This window comes from Branchiostoma floridae, chromosome 1 (genome assembly GCF_000003815.2).
Source record: "Branchiostoma floridae strain S238N-H82 chromosome 1, Bfl_VNyyK, whole genome shotgun sequence".
Classification (NCBI taxonomy): domain Eukaryota; kingdom Metazoa; phylum Chordata; class Leptocardii; order Amphioxiformes; family Branchiostomatidae; genus Branchiostoma; species Branchiostoma floridae.
The window spans coordinates 12,911,929-12,924,846 of NC_049979.1; the positions used below are offsets into that span (position 1 = coordinate 12,911,929).

General features: G+C 43.9%; 2 protein-coding genes across 7 annotated transcripts in view; both read right to left on the reverse strand.

Moving 5' to 3' along the window:
* Nucleotides 1–1,381: 1,381 nt before the first annotated feature.
* On the reverse strand, nucleotides 1,382–3,943 carry LOC118418079 (mRNA decay activator protein ZFP36L2-like). The gene is made up of 2 exons (XM_035823910.1): nucleotides 3,747–3,943; nucleotides 1,382–3,525 (listed from the first exon to the last, which is right to left on the reverse strand). Exons 1-2 carry the CDS (start codon nucleotides 3,837–3,839, stop codon nucleotides 2,590–2,592), a joined length of 1,029 nt encoding a protein of 342 aa, XP_035679803.1. The 5' UTR covers nucleotides 3,840–3,943; the 3' UTR covers nucleotides 1,382–2,589.
* A 4,669-nt stretch (nucleotides 3,944–8,612) lies between these two features.
* LOC118418046 (pleckstrin homology domain-containing family H member 1-like) overlaps nucleotides 8,613–12,918 on the reverse strand; it is a 76,378-nt gene continuing 72,072 nt past the window's right edge. For all 6 annotated transcript variants that reach the window (XM_035823866.1, XM_035823857.1, XM_035823875.1 and 3 more), the window contains 2 exons: nucleotides 10,763–10,918; nucleotides 8,613–10,391 (listed from right to left, as the gene is read on the reverse strand). In XM_035823866.1, the coding sequence (XP_035679759.1) occupies nucleotides 10,188–10,391; nucleotides 10,763–10,918 (360 nt within the window). In that variant the 3' untranslated portion in view covers nucleotides 8,613–10,187. The remainder of the gene's footprint in view (nucleotides 10,392–10,762; nucleotides 10,919–12,918) is intronic.

Here is a 12,918-nt window from a genome sequence, read left to right on the forward strand (position 1 = left end):
GGAACACATGGGTCCCGGTGCACGGTACTCCGAAGCATGGTCCTCCCCAGAGGTATTTCCTCGACGCAGTTCTTTGCCGGGCACGTCACGCGCGGGTAAGATGTCTGGTCCGCTGACCTATGGGAAACCTTATCTGCCGTGACGCACTTCCTGTTTGTCAACCACCGTAGGGCGGGACTCCCCTATCCATTGACCGCAGTGCCCCTAGGCACCTTTTCATGGTGTCCATTGACCAGCGAGTACGAGGGGATGAACTAAAGCGTGTGCAGTGGACCATATGTATACAAGACAGTCTGTATCCTACACCCGCTTGATATATCAGGCGTCCACAACAGGACGGCCTTTTTTCTTCACTTCAGTTCAGTGAATTTGTCAAAATCTTTCCCCGTCAACTCGAGCTGAGCGCCTTAGTAACTTATTAAACTGCCCAATTATAGTAATTTATACGAAATGCGAAAAGTCAAACACTGAAACATGGCATAATTTTGCTGACCACATATACCTTATACATTTTAGTGGTTACAGCCGTGGCTCTTGCCCTTCTCTGAGTATACTGGTTCTGAAGTTCCCATTGACGATTGAATTTTGATTAAAACTTTTCAGTTGCCTTTCACAGAGCAAATGACGTGCCTGATGCGTTGATTACCGTCGCCCTCAAGATTCTTTACACCAACAGCATTTGGAAGGCAGCCACTAGCGCTAAACTCATTTTCTTAAGTTAGCGCCCACTCTAATATAATCAAGAAGTGTTTTCTTTAATGGAAGCTGAGTCTTTTACAACAGGCACAATAGGTAAAATAATCTGGTTGCCCACGCGGGAGGTATCACTTTGCAGCCAATGACTGGCGTGCCATGCCACGAGGTCGGACAAATGGGGCCCAAGTCGCCCAACTGGTACAGTACAAACTTTTCTGTTGCTACCTTATCAGTCCACCCTGAAATTGGGTACACCAACGTTTGTTTGTGCAGTATAACCAGTAAAGTTGATTCCCTTTGACAGTTGTGGGTGGGTGCAAGGGGGAAAACAACCCGCGGGCATCAGGTAACCGTCGCTAACAGGCACACACTCATTTGAGAAACCCTCTATGGGGTCCAGTTTTCTGCAGAAAAATATACTAGTGGCAGTGGTGCCTCACTCAGCGACACGCCTCGCCTCCAAGTTGCGGTTAGGAGACCGCAAGGACTCCTTGACCAGCCCTTTCCCCAGTTCCCTGTAGTGTAAGAACCCAGTATGTGCCCCAGTCAAGGGCCACAGTCCTACCACTGATTATGCCTACTTCTTCTGCCCGTTAACAAATATCGCGAGTATAAACTTTACTTAATTTTAACGTTCGTTACTGCCAGACAGTTTGTATGACAGAAAGTATGAAACGACAAACTATTACATTTCAAGTCAAACTTTTTTTATTGACAAGATATCCTGTCAACAACATTCGTATTGCGCATATGCCAGAAATGAGGCACTGAGATGTCCACTTCATGGCTTACTGCCTATGAATGGCGGGCTCCGAGTAGGGAATCATAATAGCACTTTTACCAGTGAACATACAACCAAGCCGTGATTGAATTCTCATTGAATAGTAACCACACGTAACTACATATTCCACAAACCTGTCCGTAAGTACAAGAACTGAGTTCAAACTTACAACAAGCAGAACTTACGTATTCTTTTTAGTGATCTCCAGGTTTTGGCACAACTCTGAAAGTGGCAATTTTTTCTTGCACTGATCTACAGTTCTCTCCTGATTATTATTATTATAATAAGCTTTCGAGTGGAAAATGCAAGCTACAACCTCGGCGATCGATTTTACAATCAGTACAAAAGTTGCAAAATAGGAACCACAACATTACACATATTACCATACACATAGTACACACACTCCAATCCTGTGATTCACAAACAATCATAAATTAAACATAATATAATAAATATCTATCACTCTCATCGTCTCGTACATAACGAGCATAATAAATTTACCAAAAATGCATAACGTTACGTATAAGGTTCAAATAAATAAGTCACATAAGTTAAATAGTTCCAATGATGTGTCGTGCTGTGGTTACAGGACTTAACATACACAAAGTACAAAATTTGTATGCTCTGCATTACAATGGCAAAAGGTTTGATACAAGAGAACCTTTCAACGAAAAAGTTGAAGCCTGTAGCCTTTAGTTTGAGCCACTTGGTGACGCAAAGTAACAAACAAATAACAATAAACAACATACATGTTGTCCCCTGATAAATACTTTGATACACGATGGAAAGTATATTAACAGTTCAGTATAAAATATGCCCTTTCCAGTACACAAATTATACAAATGAGCGGTAACAATCACAAATGAACATGAATCAACAGCGTCCAATGTTCTAACATAACCAACCCAATATGATTTAACTATTCTACATGGAAAGTTTGTGCAAAAAGTTTATACAATGACCTGCACGAATCACGGCAGTCTTTTCAAGGGTCGGACTCGGACAGACGAGAAAAGCAAGGCAGGCGGTACTCGGATCCAGTCCGAGCCCCGGAGCCGGTCGAGCCCATGGGTGCGGGTGGGTTGTCGAACGTCTCACCGATGGGGGACAGGTCACGATCCCCGGCCAGCGAGTCGGGCGGAGACGGCGGCGCACTGTACAGGCTTCCGTTGCTCTGCATGCTGAAGACGTCGGGGGAAGGGGGGCCTCCGAAAGGAGGTGTGGAGCGCTGCATGGGTGACATCGGGTTTGGAATGTCCTGGGTCGAGTACGTGAACGTGTTGTTGCCGTTCATCGGCAGGGGCGAGAACACGTCGTCGTTGGCGGGAAAGGACGAGAGTCCCGGGGGTGGCGATCGGGAGATCGGACTGGCAGGGGGCGAGTCCTGGATATATAGGGGCCCGGGCAAACTCACGGAATGCTGGAGGGGCGGCCTGGGCCGGGAGCTGTTGTTGTGGTGATGGTTGTTCCGTTCGTTGTGATGATGGTCGCGATCGCGGTGAGAGTTGTGCTGGTTCTGACGAGGCGACTGAGAGGACCCGGACTGGCTCTGCTGGGCCTGGACGCGCTCCTCCCGGGTTGTGTATGAAATGGCACCGCGGTCCGTACGGACAGAATCCGATTGTGTGGAATGTACGGCACAGTTCGGTCTTGTACTTAGGGTGTCGGGCTAGGGTCCTGAGTTCGTGCACGCCGTGAGCAAACTGGCACTTGTCACCGTACTTACAATGTCCATTCTCTTCGAAGGGGCGGCACAACTCGGTCTTGTATCGGGAGGAGTTTATGTTACTCTTCTTTCCCTCGCCACCGTCACTCTGAAGCCGATCCCTCTTACCGTTGCCCTGGTGGTTTTCCTTATTGTTACCGGTAAGGAGTAGGCCACCATCGGGAATGGAAATCAGTGTGTTGCTGTACTTCGAGTTGCCCAGCTCTCGGAGGGTTGGCGACACACTGGACGTAGAGTGCCTTCTCGGAAACCCCGTAGTCCCTACCGGCGAGCCCACGGCCTTCCTGTCCGGCTTCCACTGCATATTGTTGTTCTTTTGGTTCTGAAGCAAAAGATTACAAAATTTAGAGTTACATTCAGTCAAGTTTTAGTGATCGGAGTACACTGTCACACACAACTTTTCAGTTCGCGATTCCTGCCAGCAGTCTGGCGCCTCGCACAGATCGCAACAGTTGGTCGCCGACTTCCTGTGTGTTTCGGCAGTTTAAGTCAGGGAAAACTATGCTTGAACATTCAAATTCAAACAAACTTAGTTTCTCTTACCTTATACAATACATCGCCCACATCGTAGAAAGCAGACACGAGTGCGGTGGACATTTTCTCTGTGGACCCCTGATCCGTTCCTGCGGCGGTCATTCACTGCAACTGAAGGTATTTGTTCGCCTTTCCTCCTTTTCAAGTTCTGATTGAGATAAGAGTGTTTGATGGATGACAAGTAGGCGGAGCATAGCACTATGGCGTCTGACGGGTAACAAAAAGGGTGGAGCTTTGACTACAACACTACAAGAATAGGGGTGCTTGATTCAAAACTTTTGTGATATAAAACTTCACAACTCATAATGTTTATTTTTTGAAGATTTAGATACAGTCTAATTATAGACATATATTATAAAAAGAAATAATTTCTTTATTACATGCATTATTAAACGTTTGAAAAAAGTTTTGCAAACAAGTTAAAATTCTGGTTCCTTTGGTTTAGAACATTCCAAAGTATGGTGACCCTGTCTGGGCTGCGTGTCACCATGACGACATAATTGCCACCCAGGGGGCCTCACAATGTTGCAAAGTTTAATTTGCATATTGTTTGTGTAGGAAAGTTCATGTAGCAAATTTGCAAACCCAGACAGATCCCATGTAGCAGTCTGCGATCGACCAAAACATAGTTAGATTTCGCGGGTTTTGTGTGCGGGGCTATGTGAAGGAATTTGTTGGTTTGAATAACTGAACATGCGAGTGCCCTGCCTGTACACATAGCGACCTCCACGCCCCACTTCCATTGGAGGTTTAAATTTACACTGTGACGTCAGGCTCAGACCTATCGGGGTGCTGCAAGGGGTTGATCCTCCCCAGACAAAGTAAAGTGTCAAGTAGTACGCGCCATATTTGGCGTACACCATAATGGCCAAAACAAAAGAACGGCATTAGCATACACTCTGTTTGTCTATCACCTCTGTTCTGCACACAAGCACATGTTTTGTTTTCGGATCTGTTATCCCATTCATAAGAGGGACCCATAGTGCCAAAAGAAATATGTTTGGCACTCTAAAACAGACCAGCCAACTTGTGACATTACACCGTATATAAAGTTAGAGCCTGAATACCGACTAAGTTAATAGTATACCATGCAACAGTCATCATGATAATTACAGTGCTCGTCTACACATATTCTAATATCGGCAATATATATTTCATTTATAAACATTCCTTATATTGTTGATGCCATAGCTGCAATACATAAGCTTACTACAGTAGACCAAAGTTTGAAAAAAGCAATTTTGTGCATCCAAGGAGCTTTTATCAAGCTCCTTGGTGCATCATAGCGTGTCTCAATGTGTTCTGGAGCCAGTAAAGGTGTTAAATTTTCACTTTCTAATTGACGTACTGGTGTGAGATTGCATGGCAAACGATTGTTTTGATTAACGTCCGCACGGTAAACATCTTTTGTTCTTGTGCTGAATAGGTGTTGTGAGTGAAACAAAAGGTGTGCTTAGTCTCCAGACAGGCTTTTGCTGGGTTGTTGACCCCCCTCTTCTTCTCGGACTGAAGGCAAGGGCGCTACGTGAGCAACCGGAGTAAAGTGCATTGTTCAAACATCCTCTTGACGCCCGCGGCACGGTGTTGAAGCCACAACTTTTATGGCTGGTTGATCAGCCCCGACTTTTCAGCATGGAGACCCACTGTCTACCGACCCGAGTCTCCTCAACCAAAGATTTATTTGATTCTGAGCATCAGCAGTTAGAAAATGCTTTCATCGTTTTTCATTTCAAATGAGTCAATGGCGCTGAATCTTCTAACTTAACGTACTTTAGGATTTAAAAAAAGTGGGCTCGACCAAGGACTTGGCTCGACGCAGGCCAGACCTCGTTCCGGGGTACCCTACACGGTTGTACCACCCCATGGGCACAGGGCCCTGGCATGGGCCCACGACCCTGGATTCCTAAGGTTGGAAATATGACGACGCGCTAGAAAATTGTTTTTAGATTATCATTATTCATTATCTCAAACTAGTCAAAGGAATACTGCATGAACCAATATTAAATATCCAGTATGCTTGAACCTTGCTTGAACCATGATGATCTTAATTCTAAGTGGGCTCAGTAACAGCATCTTTATTTTTCCATTCATCTTTTTTTCACAGAGTTCTTGGACACCATCTAAGATCTGGTCTCCACCACCTGAAACCGTTCGTCACAAGTAATGGGTGTCTGAAATTTTCCCTCCTCAGCGTGGTTGATTGACAGCGCGGTTGGAAAATCCCTCTTCAGGAGTGTGACGTCACAAAATGTGACGTCAGTCAAGACTCATTTACCGTCTGTGAAACAGCAACACACTTGCCACGTCCTGTAGTAGACCTTTGATTTCGAAGGAAATGTTAAAACGTTGAGGAGAGGAAATTGAGTTTTCTTCCCTGTTTACACAAAAAAGCATAATCAAAAGTGAATCAAAGTACGGACACCCTAACTGACCACAGAGCGAACTGTTGACTCTGCTCACCCCCCACACCCTCGGCTCGTCACCCGACGTGTTGACAGCTCTAGCCAGCATGTGGTCAGTTTAGGGTCTGTTTGTAAATACGACCATTAGCGGTGTGCTGAGACGGGCTCCGCCTTTTACAACCCCATGTCAGGGGCGGGAAACCTTCGCGCGAACTTGCTATTTAGAATAGCACATGTCTGTCACACGGTAGGCCCAAGGTATACATGGACCTTCAAATTCAATGGAAACATTTTTACTTCAATAATAATAATTGTATTCAATAATAATAATAATATTAATAATTGTCTTTTTTTTCAGCAAACATATCGTGAGACACGTGTTCAATGTACATACAAGTACAATAGGTACTCAAGGAGTCCACGTATTATATATTGCAAGAAGATAATTGAAGATATTTAGAAGATCACCGGATGTAACATTGAAGATACTGTTGAACGATGAAACAAGGCGATAGCAGACATTTTAGCATACCTTTTGTATATTTCAGCCGGTTTGTGGCCCTAAATTTAGTGCCAATATCGTTTGCAGAGTGCCATATTGACCTGAGATAGTGCTTGGTCTAATTACAATATGCCATTATATCGGCATTACAAACTTTCAGTCTGTTCCTTCTCATAATCACCAGAGTTCTACAGCCTTTTCTGTTAAATCTCACATATGTAGCTAGATTTTGTAGGCCAAACGCTTTGGCGCCAGGGCTGTCACAACCTGACACGCGCCTCTGTAGCACTGTGCAGGTCGGATCCCCCACCGAGCCCCGAAGGTGTGTGGGCCGTCGTCTGACAGGTGAGACCCTGTGGCTGGTTACGGGCCATCAAACCACACAATGCCGAGCGCGTCGCTTGGGTCGCGACGGTCATGTCTCGCTGCGCCTCTATCAGGTAGACTCACTATCAACATTTACGCACAGTTTGTATGTGCATATGTGCTAAACACATCACTGTAGTAAAAGGAACAACACAGTGCAGTGCGGTGGTGGAGACATTTTCAGCCCGAACGATTGTGCCCTGCCACTCAGGTAGTAATTGCAGGTAGCCCTACCTAAAAATCCATCAGGCCGTAAAAATTGACCCTTGTGTATCGTTCCCGTTCATTCAAACACAGAAGACGACAGGAAACCCTCTGGCCAAAGAGTTGTCAGCGGATTGTTCGGAACAATCGCTGCACGAGGGATAATAGGATAATTAGTGGTGAAGGGGGTGCGGCCCGGCTTTCATTGTTGCGAGTGGGAAAATAGGATGAGGTAATGCTTCTGAAAACAGGAACACCTGGAGGCAGGATTCCGACAGGTCACAACGATGTTGCATGTGTAAAGAAACGTACTTTTGACGCACAGGCCAGGTCGGTGCTCCCGACAGAACGAGGAAACTTCCTTGTATACCGGATGTGAGCAGAGATTGGACGTGCAACAGGTAAACCGGAAGCGTGACGCAATGCCCTACGGAAACCTTACAAAATAACTGATGGAACATTGCGTTATCTGTGCTTGTCCTTTATTGCGTAATCTCTTCCTACTATTTCATTCCGGGACATGAGTTTGGGGTAACCTCTTACTTGCGTCCTACATCCGGTAAAATCGGTATTATATTTGATGGATTTCCTCACAATTGACTTTCAGAATGTAGGAAAAGATCAGACACCACCCTAGACTATTAGCGTATAATGAGGAGTGATTTTCGATGGGCTCATTATCCGCAGTGAAACGACTTACGATTCCTATTCACAAACTCTGTTCAATGACATTTGCCGCGAAACAACTGCACAGCCAATGACAATAAACGTGCGGAGTAATCAGTGCCCCTCATTGTAACAAGACCATATAATACATTGAGCAGCATTAAGACATAAAGTGTCCGTTAAAATCGTTCAACAAGTGAGGGATGTCCTTCACGTTTGAACAATCGTAAGTGCTGTGGTTAGTCCCAACTGTGCACTGGGTGGACCACTCTATCAATCAATCAAACAGTACTCTGGTGTCGCGGAGTGGAACTGCTCGTGTTCTGACAATGGGACAAAATTACGGGTTGTCAAAGGTGGGCGAACGTGGTTTGTGTCTACCTCAAGGGAGAAAATACGTGAAAGGGGGCCCAATAACCTGTTATTTCATGTCATGAATAGCCCAGCTGTTTCTTAACCCCAAAATTACTGCATAGCGCTGGTAATCATTGGTCATTTTCTTGAAGACATTTCTTCATTTCCTTAAAATAAACTAAAATCGGCCGTGACGTATTTACGGGGCTTTAGGACCACTCATGCAAAGTTTTCTACAGTTCCTTCAACAGCGCCACCTAACGGACCACATCAAAATGTGCACCGACGAAAGTTGATGGCAAGCTTTCACACAATAGTGGTCTAGAGCTAAGAAGAGTATCTTTCTTGTGTGTAAATCAAGAAGAGGTTCTACCAAGAGACTGTAGTGTTCATTCAATGCATTGATTTATTATTTTTAAAAGTGCTCCATGCAAACCAGGCACTGGATAAATCCCAAAAGAATGTTAAATATGCATTCTTCATAAATTAGTTCCAACATTGAGCTTTTTTTATTATTAAAACAGAAATACAACATTTTACAATAAGAAAAAAGTTCAATATGCAAAATAAAATGTCTTGGCAACACATAATAACCTCTGTACAAAAATGCTAAAATATTCCTTTTAAACATTCCACAACTGAATATGTTTGGACTGTCTACTCGAACAGTCAACATATTAAGCATTTCTGATCTGTACCTACACCAAAACGACTATCATAAATAGATGATGATACAATGACCAATAGATGCAGACTTTAACTGTGTGAAGGCTTGACTCTGTATCTGACATTTGTAACTGCTCTTTTTCCAGACACCAATAAAACCTGGAAGATGTCTATGCCTTTGACATACTTTACACATCTTTGCTTATTACATAGTCTATGTACTACAAACCACCAGCCACACAAAGGCTGTTATACAATATGCAATGAGTAAAATCTAACAACACTTGCTTCAGTGGACTGTGTACATGCCTGCAAGGAGCTGTATTGCACTTTGCCTCAAGAACGTACTGTATGCATGATCATCAGAGGAGATAAAGCTGTTACAGGTAATTGTCTACTTCTCATTATGGTGTCACACAAGATGACGATCTATGTAAGTATCAGATAATCTTGAGGTTCACATTCTCAGTTTGTATATAACATCCTTGGTAATACTGTCACAGTAAGAACTGCTATATCCATGTCATCTCCCTTCATGTCTCAACCCTCTCCCAGCTGAGGGTCATTCATCCATCAACTTTACAATCAGTATGGAGGAGGTTAAAGTAAGGACTTAACCCTTTTCTAACATCTGAATCCCACCAGGTATACTTTGTCAGCATACTACATCAAGGTGTACTTATTCATGCGAGTGTTTTTCAAGCTACAACAAGAAAGTGATACCAGTAGCATCCCATACCAGGGCCAAAAATTGAGAACTCCAATTATATTTTGCACACAACTAGAGATGAGGTATCATCACCTGGTGTGTTTAACCAGGGTAATGTACTGCTGACACCTGAAAACACACATTGAACATAGATAATCTTATATTGTGCATTCCAGTACAGTTCATACTGTACGATCCTGACATCCTACTAGAATGTCTAGATAACAAAGTTTAGCTCTTTCTTACATTTTTCTTTTATAGGATGCTTCCAAATACTGGCAGAGTTGAAGACTTGTGAAGAAATTGGATAACAAAAACAACAATTTTACATTAAACAATGCACGGTTAATAAACATAAGTATCCAGAACCTGTGGGTTCTAAACGATCCAGGTCTGAGGGTGTCTAACTGCTCTGATTTTAAAGACATACTGCTGAGATATGCATATACAACTTAAACTCTCTTGCGCGATCCAGACAGAGCCAAAAATGACAGGTTTTGAAGGAAACTTGTGATAAATGTATTAGACTTAATCCACCTTTCCTGACTGGTATTGTCCGTCTGGCTGCAGGGTTTCCCTCTCTACACATAAAAAGAGGTGCCAACAACACCATGTTTGTTTTTGATCTGCGGCCACTCCTTACTCTCCATGTCCCACACCTTTGGCTTCTGCTGTGGTGATGTTGGTGTTCGGGTGAGTGTACCAGACTTCCCATTGCAGGTCAGGCCCTGCTGCCGCACAATGGTGTTGATGAAGCTGGCAATCAACAGGGTGATCTCCAGGATCTACGAAAAAGACATAGAGTCTAAATATGAGGATGAGTTATGCTTCCCAGTAAACATTTTGCTAGCCTGGTTTCCAAACCCCAGCCCGATCTCAAGTATCTATCGTGCACAAAGGATATTTTTGAGGTTGGGGTATGGTATCCAGGATAACATTTTGCATGAACAGCTTTGCAAATATAGATTCTCAAAGTACCGTTGGGTCTGCCAGAGGTAACTATGGTATGTTAGGAATACTATAAGAAATTATCTATGTCAGGCTGTAATTTTGGAAATATTGTATCAATTCTCGGTGAGTATTCAACAAACATTTGAAACATTCTGAGTATGTTGTCTTTGTACATGTAGTAAACTGATGATCTTTGTGTGTTTACCTTAGGTTTGCACATGTTGAAGAGGAACTTCTCGGTGCCTATCTCCTGCTGCTGCTGCATGGGTCTGTCCACTGCCTGGTGCACCACCAACATGAAGTCCTGCTTACAGCCACCAAATGTCACCACAGACTTGTAGTTGTAGGTTACCAACAGGCGCTGGAGAAAAATGAAGCAGTCAGTACAACAGGACAACATCTTCAGTAAAAGTTAGGTTTTGCAGATGGAATGTGTGCAATTGCAAATTTCACAACAGTTGCCTTTGGTCACGCTGCCAGCAAATAATCAATCCTATGTGGTTTACCCTGGGACCAGCTATGATTTTTCTTAGTGGCTAATAACATCCAGTCATCCCTACACATCAAGCTGCTCTTCCTGAAAAAAATACCCACAGTATATACTTTGTTGGGCTAAGCTGGATACTGGCAGTGAGTTGGATTGTACTGGTACAGGATATTGATTGGGAAGGACCTGTAGTTGGGGTAGTCTGTGTAACAGAAATTTGGATGTTGAGCTGGCTGCTATAAGCGAGATTTAATCAGGCTACAATTGGGAGGGACCTGCCTGGAACTCAATAACCTGCATACAATCCTCAATACTGTAGTGACCAATGGGTAAATCTATTTACATATACTTGCTAACCACAAGGAGGATGGTACCCAGGCCAGGTTGCATCTGTGACTGCATATAAGTCTCCCTTGAGTCTTGACTGTCACCCAAAATACTACTGTTCAATCCAGTTACCCCAAAACTACTTCACTCTAGATTCCAATTTCAATCAAGAACAGAATGCTAAAAAGTTACACTACAACACCACAACTGGACTCCCAGTCTACTGTTTAGTCAAATTAGTGGCGTTTCTGAGAAGGACCTCGTAGTTACCAATTACAGCCGCTGGTTCTTGGAAGAGCCATGCAACGCCATGTTATATATCAAGTTTAATCTGTTCAAATCTTATGTGATCAGAAGAGATTCCATCTGATGAGAGGCCTGGGTAGCCCAACATTCCTGGCCAGTGATGACATTCTCTCCTCATAAAAGATTATTTAACTCTCCCCATGTGCACTTAGCCTCTTTTAGTATCCTGGTTTGAATCCCAGAATTTTTCTGGATAGGACAAACTGTGATAACAAAAGGCAGACAAAGACATTTTCTATAAGATATAGTTCCAGGGCCTCAGATGAAACACCAAGACTAAGGCACAATCTAGACACAGTTTTTCGCAATATCTGCGAGCCGACAACCTCTCGCCGACAGCTTTTTTTCAGTGTCTAGATGGAACTGCAATATCGCCATTAAGATATCGGCAAAATTTCTCCCGAAAGGTCCGAACCATTCGCCCGATAGCTTAGCAGGGGTCTCCTACAACTTCGGTAGGGCTCATTAGCATATAACACGGGCTCATTAGGCTATATAGCTGTTTATGACTGCAAGCGCCACGGGTGTCCCGCAGCCAACGTTCCAGATCCCTCCTGACATCTCCACAGATATCGGTAAAAACTGTGTCTAGATTGGGCCTAAGGTGAGGCTCCTAAATTATAGTAAATAATGCATCACAGATACAACATACCCTTGACCTGGGGACTGTGGGAAATGCAATAATTCCACGGAATATGTCGGGCCGAGATCAAAGGTAACCAACATTTTTACTAGCAATGTGTATCAAGTTTTGTTTGGTGCCACATGATGCCTCCCAGAGCGTCAGAGCCATAAAATGGCCAGATTTATTTCACGTGGTCAGCAGACTCAGCATAATTTCTTTAGCAACTAGGTTGTTCAATGCGGAGGTAGACAACCTGGGGATAGGAGGGGGAGCTTTTCTAACATGTCTGGAAATCAAGGTCAAATAACAATGGGCTGGGCCAGACAGCTGTAAATCAGGCCTGAGGCTCACATTTTGTGGTATGTTCCGGTGACCGCCCTATGTTCCGAAATCCCTATGTTCCGAAATCCCTATGTTCCGAAATCCCTATATTCCGAAATCCCTATGTTCCGAAATCTCTATCGTCTATGGAAGTGTTCCAACAAACTAGTGTACCGACTGGCGTTGTGCAGCGACCATTGGGAGTCGACCAAAGCTACATAAGTCCAGGCTGCGGACACACGGTCAGCAAAATAGGAAGTTGCGGCCTATATATTATATCACGGTACCTTCTTTA